Below are 9,143 nucleotides of genomic sequence, written 5' to 3'. Positions count from 1 at the left end.
CTTTCTCCTGTGGAGCAGCTGGTGGATCAAAATCACATGCCTTCAGACAGTGAAGCTCCTCTCCCCTAGGCCAGCAGAGCTCCCAAGCCTCCCTTAATTTTTCATAGATTATTGCTGCTACATACCGTCAAGTCAGGCACGGCTCACAGCAACCCTATGAACGACAGATCTGATCCCTGTCCTATCCTCACAATTTGAGTCCACTGCTGTAGTCACAGTGTCAATCCCCCTAGTTAACAATCTTCCTATCTTTTGCCATTCCCCCACCTTCCCAAGGATGATGTCCTTTTCCAAGGAAAAGCCTCTCCCAGCAATATGCCCAAAATATGTGAGACAAAGCTTCATCATCTTTGCCTGCAATGATCACTATGGTTGTACCTTTTCTAAGACATACTGTTTTTTTCTTTTGGCAGTCCATGAGATATTCAGTACTCTCTTCCAACACCACGATTTAAGGGCATCAATTCATCTTCTGTCAACTTTGTTCACTGCCCAGGTCTCAGATGCATGACTACTGATTAAAAAGGCCAGGACCAGGGGAGTGCTGGCGGCCCAGTGGCAAGAAGCTGTACTGTAATCCCAAAGGCATGTGGTTCAAATCCACTAGACGCTCTGCTTGCGAAGGAGGGGCAATCTCCTCCTGTGCCAGTCAGAGCCAACTCAACAGTACACAACAAGAGGGGGAAGAGAAAATGACTATGGCCTGAATCAGGCACCTTGGTCCTCAAACTGACATAACTGTTCCTCACTAATTTGGAGAGATTCCTGATTACTTGGAGAGACTTTCCCAGTGCAACATGTCTCCTGACCTCCTGACTGCTGGTTCCATGAGTGTTGATTGTGGATCCAAGTGAGATGAAGTCATTGACAGTTTCAATCTTACACGATGTTGCCAATAGGTCCAGTGATGAGAATTTTTGTTTTCTTGACTTTGAGATGCAATCTAAATTAAAGGCTATAGGCTACAGTTTTTTATCTGCTATAGCAATGGCTTCAAGTCCTCCTCATTTTTAGCATAATGAAGGTTATGTATAACAAAGACTACTGATGAGTCTTCCACTAAGCCTGAGGTCATATTCTTCTTCACAGAATCCAGCTTCTTGAATAACATGCTGAGTACAAAATGTCTGTTTCATTAATTATACAAAGGCATTGGACTATGTGGATCACAAGCTGTGCCTGACTCTGAGAAGAATGGGAATCCCAGAACATTTGATTGTTCGAATGCGAAACCTATCGTCAGAACAGAGCAAGGAAACACTGCATGGTTCAAAATTGGAAAGGGTGTGCGCCAGGGATGTGTCCTGTCTCCAGACCTTTTCAACCTATATGCAGACAGATTATCCAGGAGGCTGGGCTCTATGAGGAGAAGTGTGAGGTAAGGATTGGAGGAAGATTCATAAACAATCTGCTCTATGCAGATGACACAACCCTGCTTGCTCAAATTGTGGAGGACCCGAAGCGCTTTCTGCAGAAGGTCAGGAACTGCAGCCTTCAATATGGATTGAAGCTCAACATCAAGAAAACAAAGATTCTCACCACTGGTCCAACTGGCAGCATCAAGATGCATGGTGAAGAAACCTCTCCAAAACAATGAAAAGTAATGATGTCACTCTGGAGACTAAGGTGTGCCTAATACAGGCCATGGTCTTTGCAGTCACTTGGTATGTGTCAGAGAGCTGGACAATGATTAGAAAGGATAGAAGGAGAACTGATGCCTTTGAGCTGTGGTGTTGGAGAAGAGTATTGAATATATCATGGACTGCTAAGAAAATGAATAGGTTAATCCTAGAGATGGTTAAACTAGGCTGCTCCTTGGAGGCAAGGAATTCTGAAGTTTTGTCTAACATACTTTGGACATGTTGCTAGGAGGAGCAATCCTTGAAGAAATATGTCATGCTTGGGAGGGTGGAGGGACAGCACAGGAGAGGAAGACCCTGTATGAGGCAGATTGATTCAGTGACTGGGGTAATCGGGGTAGGTGTGTCTGAGACAGTGAGACTGGCACCAGAAAGAGCAGGGTTTAGGGCTATTGTACATAGGGTTGCTATGCATTGTCGGTGACTCGACAGCACATAACAAACAACATGCAGAATGAATAGTTATGGAGAAAGAATACAATCCTGATACACAACTTTCTTAATTTTAAACCACGTAAGTGTTCCTTTGCTCTGTTCACATAACAGGTCTAGGTCTAGGTTTCACATGAGCACAATTGAGTATTCTGGGATTCCCATTCTTCTCATTGTTAGCCATTAATCTGTTATGACCCACATCATCAAATGCTACCACAGAGTCAGTAACACCCAAATAGACATTCTTTTGGTATTCTCTGCTTCCAGCCAGGATTCATATGATATCCCTGGTGACGGCTTCTTCTAAATCCAGCTTGAACATCTGGCCGTTCAAGCAATCCATCAAGATGGGTGCTTTGGCCACTCTGAATCAGGAGTCTACTAATCAGTGATATACTAAGGATAGGAGGATATTAAGAAGGTAGAAGTTGCTATTTTATAGTTTACTGAAATTGAAATTATTTGGTATTTGTTTCTGAACTCTAGTTTTCCATCTGTTCTTATTTTCTCTTAAAAGACTAACTTGCAAAAAAGACATAAATATGAAATGTTTTTATCTTTGAGATAATTTTTAACTTAACTTACAAATTAAGGATTCCTCAGAATTTGTAAAAGAAAATGCTTTGTTTAATGAAGTTATTCAATGACATATTCATCAAATATTATAACTAAAAGTAAAAGTTCTGGTAATTCAGGTAAGAATCAGGATAAAGGAAAGTCATACACAGTTTAGAGTAACTTTTAAGAAATTAATGTTTAATCTGAAAATGTATAAACACATATCATATGTTTCATTAAAAAGCAATGAAATGTGGCTAGTTTCTATTTTAAGCATTTTAATAAACTTATTTCTAGCATTAATAATGAGCTCTGGTGGCAGAGAGTGTTCGTGTTGTGACTACTAAACAAGAGGTCAACAGTTCAAATCCACCAGTTGCTCCTCAGTAGTGTTACCACCTCTGAAAACTCACTGAAGGGTCAGCTATGAGTTGGTTCTGACTCGAGGACATATGACAACAGATACAATGGTCAGTGTAGAAACCAGGAATAAATACCTTTGAGAAAAGTACTATAGAGCTCCTGAACTCAACAAAGGCCTTAGTTATAGGAGGTATGGTCTTTCCAAAGTGTTTTACAAATGCCAAGTATTACTACAAAATTAAAATAGAGGCCTTACCTAGCAATGGAGAACATAAGTAATCTCTGTTGTTTTTCTTCACTTGACTTTCTGACTGGGCCAGTGCACCTTCCTCCAGAGAGGGGAAGTCGGTGATTTCAGCCTTTCTCTCTCTCGTGTTCAACCTGGTCTGTAATGTATCCGAGGTTTGGGAAAAGTAGATTTTTCGAGGAAGACAATGCCAAGATTCCATTTTCTAAAAAAAAAAAAAAACAAACAATTTTGAAGAGAAACAGGCTAAGGTTAATACCCGAGAAACCATACACATTAGGGTTAGGGTTAATGTCCACTCCAGTAACATGTACTTACTATTAAATCACATTCCTATTTAAGTTCCAAAAACCTGCTGTCTTTGGGTTTCTTCATATATTATTCTGGTCACCCTGAAATTCTCACTATTAGTCCTTGGGCGCATGGTTCTTCTCAGCCTAGATCCCATTGTATATTTCTCTCTACACCACTTATCAATCATCTAACACTGTTTTTAAATTCTGATTTACTTACAAAGTTTGAATACACTGTTTTTCACAAAAGATCCTTCCCATTTCCTTCACCCCACACACCCATCAAATTGTGCAACCCTATGATTAACAACCTATTCCCCCATCCAAAACATATCTCTTTTATAACAATAGTAAAAAAATCTACTACCTGACTAATTTTCTAATTAGCAACATACAACTAGCAGTAACAAACACTGAAGTGCAGGGCTAGAGGAGCTAGGTGTGATGGTCAAGGGCTTGCGTGAGATTGGCTGGCCGTGACTCTCAGTGGTTTGGCAGTTATTTAATTATCCTGGCATTATTAAATGATTCAGTAATTTTTAACCTTGTGATCTGATGCTGATTGTCAATGAACAACATGCTCTTCAGAATGTAATGGACGTACAGAATAAACACACATTTTTCCTACTGTTCATGTTGTCAATACTTTTTTCAAGCAAACAGAAACTCAGATTCCATAACAATAACTCCACAATCCTCCTCACTGCTTGTCCTACCCCTGGCAGCTATAATCCGCTTTCATCTCCGCATTTGCTTTCTCTAGTGGGATCTTAAGGAACTCTTAGTGTTATGGATTTGCACTGCCAACCCAAAGGAATGTGGTTGTGGGAGAAAGATGGGCACGCTCCTCCTGTACAACTTATTGCCTCTACAAACCCGCTGGAGGCTTAGCTATGGTTCGATTCCAACACTGTCAAGAATGACATAGCATATTCAAGATTGCTATCCCAGGCATGAGTGAGCTGAAAGGACTGTACTGACCATTCTGACAATCATGTGCTCTATTTGTGCCAAAAGATAAATGGAAAAGGAATGAAGCTGCCTTCTTCAAATAAAAAAAAATTTTTTTAAAGTTTCAAGATCTAGTCTGAAATACAACTCTTGTCAGTAAATGAAAGGTGATGGATGATATCTGTATATAATACACACGCAAGACTTGTTAATCCAACTATTATTCAAATTATCTTATTGTACCAACAATTAATGCCAGAGACAAAGAAACTCAAAATGTACCCAACTTCTGCAGACTGAAACTGATCAAACATGCAATCAAGATGCATTAACAATGGGTGATTACTGTGGAAAGCTGGGGCACTTCAGTTGACAGTGTCACAGACGAGAGCCACAGATAGGCAAGGGAGTAGAGAGGAAGCTCCCACTTACTTTAAGTGTGGATCAGAAGGCCACTTGGCCAAGGGCGGCCCACATCAGGTCCTCGTGGCTGACAGGACTGACAGGCCCCAGCTCCCAGCTGGAAACAAAGGAGGACGCTTCAACAATTTAGATCCTCCCAGAAGAGCTGTGGGTGAGCATTAACATTACTGGTAAGTATATTCATTTTCTCCTGGACACAAGAGCCTACTATTTGGTCCTAAAAGCCTTCGAGTTCCCAACTCTTCTCTTAGTTGTTGGAAATGATGGAAAACATCATAAGCAGTTCCTTACTTCACCTCTGCCTTGCATGCAGACTTCCAAGCTGTAAAACAACCCAGTGGAAGACGGAATTTGGTCCAGGACTTAAGAACAATAAATGACATAGTTAAGCCTCTACATCTTGTGGTTCCTAACCTTTATACTATAATAGACAAAGTGCTAGTCAATAGGTCTTATATTTTAAGAACTACCTTCCCTCTGTAACTTGATTTGTGCCACTGTTAGAACCTCTACTTAGAATATTATTGCTTTTAATTTTTAACTCATGTACTTTTAACTTGTTAGTTAAATTTGTGTCTTCTAGGCTGCAACACTTCCATGATACATCTTCAAGGATATGAACATGTACGGCTAAGCACGACTGATAACAGTGCATCTAAATTCCAAAATCAATCTCCACAATAGTCTATATGTTTCCTATTGCCAAAGGGGCCCTTTAGAGTAGTGAGAGAAGATCTTCACCCTGAAACCTACAGTGTCCCTTTTCAGCAGGAAGTAGCTAAGAGAATATGTCGTCCCCTTTTCCTTATGAATCAGGGTGAAGTCTCTCTCAGGGAGGAGTGACAGGGAATGGCAAAGGACACACTGACAAAGATTAATCAGAACTGGCTTTGACAAGCACTGTGGCAATGGGACAATTAAAACAGACTTTCAAGGGGGGGGAAAGAGGAACAAACTGGGGGGGGGGCGGTAGAGAAAATAGTGCAACAATGAATGGATGGAAATCCAAAATCTCTGTAAATGTTCATTAAAATTAGTAAAATTTTAAAAAAAAACCAACGGGTGATTAGAATGCAAAAATTAGAAAGAAGGATGAATAGCAAAAAAAGATACAGTTTTGGTAATAAAAATAATGTGGGGTAGTGTGCAATTTCATGAATGACCAATAACTTATTAATTATAAAGATCCTTTAAAAAAAAAAAAGACGGAAACAGTGACTATACACCTGGACCTTGCCAAATGGAATACAGGAATTAAATTGACTAAATCTGGGGAAATAAACAATGAAGAAGTGCAATACCATCAGTGAGAACAAAGCTAAAGGCTAACTGCAAAAATATAACCTTTCCTTCTAATGCCTATGTTACAGAAAAAAGTCAAGCTACATTTAAAAAATTTGTTTACATTTCTAATAGGATATAAAATTGGTAACTATAGCCTACATAAACAGAAGTTCTTTAGAATAACTTTGAAGGCTAAAAAGGGATCCTGAGAAGTGAGTAGGAAATAAACTGCTGGTTCACATGAGCAGAGTTGCCAAAGAGCTATTCAAAACTGAAGTCTGAGGGCTAATTCACCGCTCTCTTCATGGTTATGCAAGATTCTCTGTTCTACTCATCAAAGGAAGCTAGTGAGGGCCAGAGGACGACACACCTGACCCCCTCCAGAGGCCCTGCAAGTTATCTCTCACACACCATGTTAATGGCAGAAGACTGTAACCTCTCATCGCCTGGACGTGGCGACTGCTGCCCTATGTGACAGCGGAATGGAACCACCTAAAACCGATGGCAGATTTAAACGAAGTGATACAAACACTGCCATTATACAGTCATAAAATATTCAATATCAGCATCATTCTTCTCCACTTAGTGCATTTTTAGATACAGAACTGCATTTGAACCACACAACCACTGCTAAAGTAATTATTCTCACTTAAAGATACAGAGAGATAATACGGTTATGTTAGGGAGGACTCAAAATACTTTCCCACAGCAATTCTCTAACCTCATTCATATACTCTTAGGAAAGAAATAAGAGAAATGCTGGTTTTTAAGTGTAACTACTTAAGACAGCTGAGAAACCATCCCTAACAATGGGGACCCAAATCAACCTCATCACATGGGCAGGGGGGACCACAGCCAGGCTCAGTGTGTGAACGGAGGGATCTGGGCAGCATTTTTCCCTGTGAGGAAGATCAGAGCCCCCCCCCCCACTGAACCCCCTCCCCGTCCCTGACAGATGAAGCCACGCAATTGGAACAAAGCACAGAACCCTGCTCTAGATGCCCAATGGTTCAGAGGCTGGTTTCTGATTTTTACCAGAATTCCAGCTGATTTCCAATGTAATAATATCTTTTACTAAAGATGAAACTATAGGAGGAAGTCAGAAATAACCACAAAAACACCAGGTAAAAAAGTGTAGACAAAGAGAAGACAAAACAACACTCCCTTCAACAATGAGATTTCAAACTGCACACTAGGCACGCTGGTGGCCTAGTGGCAAGAAGCTGCACTGCAATCACAGAGGCACATGGTTCAAATCCACCAGACCCTCTGCTATAGAAAGAGGGGCAATCTCCTCCTGTACCAGTCAGATCTGATTTGACGGTACACAAACTTCACACTGAAAGCACTTTAAAATAAGAATACAGCAGATTCTAAAAGAGAAAAATACACAAAAGTGAAAAGGCAGCAAATGTGTTAAGAACAAGATGACACTTTACATCTAGATGGGGGTTATTAAAAAGTTGAGATAAATGTTTGATAAACCACAACTGAAAAGAAAGAAAAAGAATGTGGGCAGGAAGTAAGTGTGGCGACTCTGAGTGGAGGGAATGGCTAGCACACCTCGCTGATCATCCACCTGGAGACACCTTCCGAGACAGGCCTGAATACCTACTTCTAGAATAAAGCTGACCCTGAGAGCTCAAACCGCGGTGCACAGCTCTGCCAGGACAAGCATGGCGGTGGGAGTCAACTGGAACCACGTGGAGAGAACACAGAGGGGGAAAGGTAGAATTAAGGATTTGGGATGCTCTGAAGGACCACAACATTGGCCTTTTAGAAGTTTTCGAGGAAAGCACAGCAAAATCGATAAAGAGGCAGTATCTGAAAATTACTAAGAGATTTACTTCAGCGTGATGGGAAGTGAACCAGATCAGCCATGCCCACTTGTTTCTGGGAGGATGGGTGAGACCTTGGCAAAACCAGTTTGTGATATGCATAACTGACCTCAAAATTAATTAAACGAAATCCTAACCCAAATGAGAAACAGGGAGCTAAAATACCAGAGCAGTAAGTGAGCTATAAAGATGGGGATGAAGCTTGCATCTGCTTTTCTACCAGACAAGAGGCTCATTTGCATAAGGGCTAATTCCAACTTCATAAACACCGCCCCGCACAGGACTGAGTCCTCACCAAAGGGCCTGGACAAGAACAACTACGTGTCTTGCCTTAGATGACGTGGGCACAAGAAAATAGGATGAAAAAAGTTGTCTGAAAATTTGAAACCACAAAGCTAGATCTTACATGTGTTCTAAAAATTACTTTCATGGGGATTTGGGGCTAAAATTTACATCTCTGTTCTCTGTGAAACCCCCAACTAGAAAACCAAAAGTGATTTCAGCTTAGTGCTGTGCCAAAACATCTTTAAAAAGCAGGTGAGAAAAAAATAAAAAGAGCATATGAAAGAAATATAAACGTCTATAATAAAAAAAAAATTATGTTCCTAACTGTAAGTATAAATGTGCTAACACAATTGTTAAGAGACTGACAGATCTAATTAAAAAGAAACTATATGAAAACAAAATATAAAAAAAAGAAACTATATAGTATTTATAAACTACATGCTGTTTATACTGGACCCGTCTAAGTTACAAAGAAACAGAAAAGTTCAAAGTGAAAGTACTCAAAATAATATACCAAGTAAATACTTGGCACTTTTCAAGAACAGCTGCACATCTAAGAATATTGAGTCATTTTTCACATATTCTTTCAAACTTACTTCTTTTGTTTTTTTTAATTCCTTCCTATGTAAAAATGAAGACTTTCCTTTCTCTCTTTTGTATTGTCAATTGTATTTCTCAATCTTGGCATTATCAACATTTAGAATACGTATTCTTTTGTTAAGAAGTCTTATGTATACTGTTGTTGTTGTTGTTATGTGCCATCGAGTCGTTTCCGACTCATAGCGACCCTATGCACAACAGCTCTAAACCCTGCTCTATCCTGCGC

The 9,143-nt window shown here is 40.1% G+C and overlaps 1 protein-coding gene across 1 annotated transcript in view; it reads right to left on the bottom strand.

Moving 5' to 3' along the window:
* The window catches only part of ALMS1 (Alstrom syndrome 1), a 147,444-nt gene that overhangs the window by 108,346 nt on the left and 29,955 nt on the right, over window positions 1-9,143 (bottom strand). The window contains exon 4 of the mRNA XM_006881006.1: window positions 3,253-3,448. Within this exon, the coding sequence (XP_006881068.1) occupies window positions 3,253-3,448 (196 nt within the window). The remainder of the gene's footprint in view (window positions 1-3,252; window positions 3,449-9,143) is intronic.

Source organism: Elephantulus edwardii, unplaced genomic scaffold, assembly GCF_000299155.1.
Source record: "Elephantulus edwardii isolate Elephantulus edwardi_28Jun2011 unplaced genomic scaffold, EleEdw1.0 scaffold00011, whole genome shotgun sequence".
Taxonomy (NCBI): Eukaryota; Metazoa; Chordata; class Mammalia; order Macroscelidea; family Macroscelididae; genus Elephantulus; species Elephantulus edwardii.
Note: the sequence above shows the minus strand (reverse complement) of the source record. Positions and strands in the feature narration are given on the sequence as shown.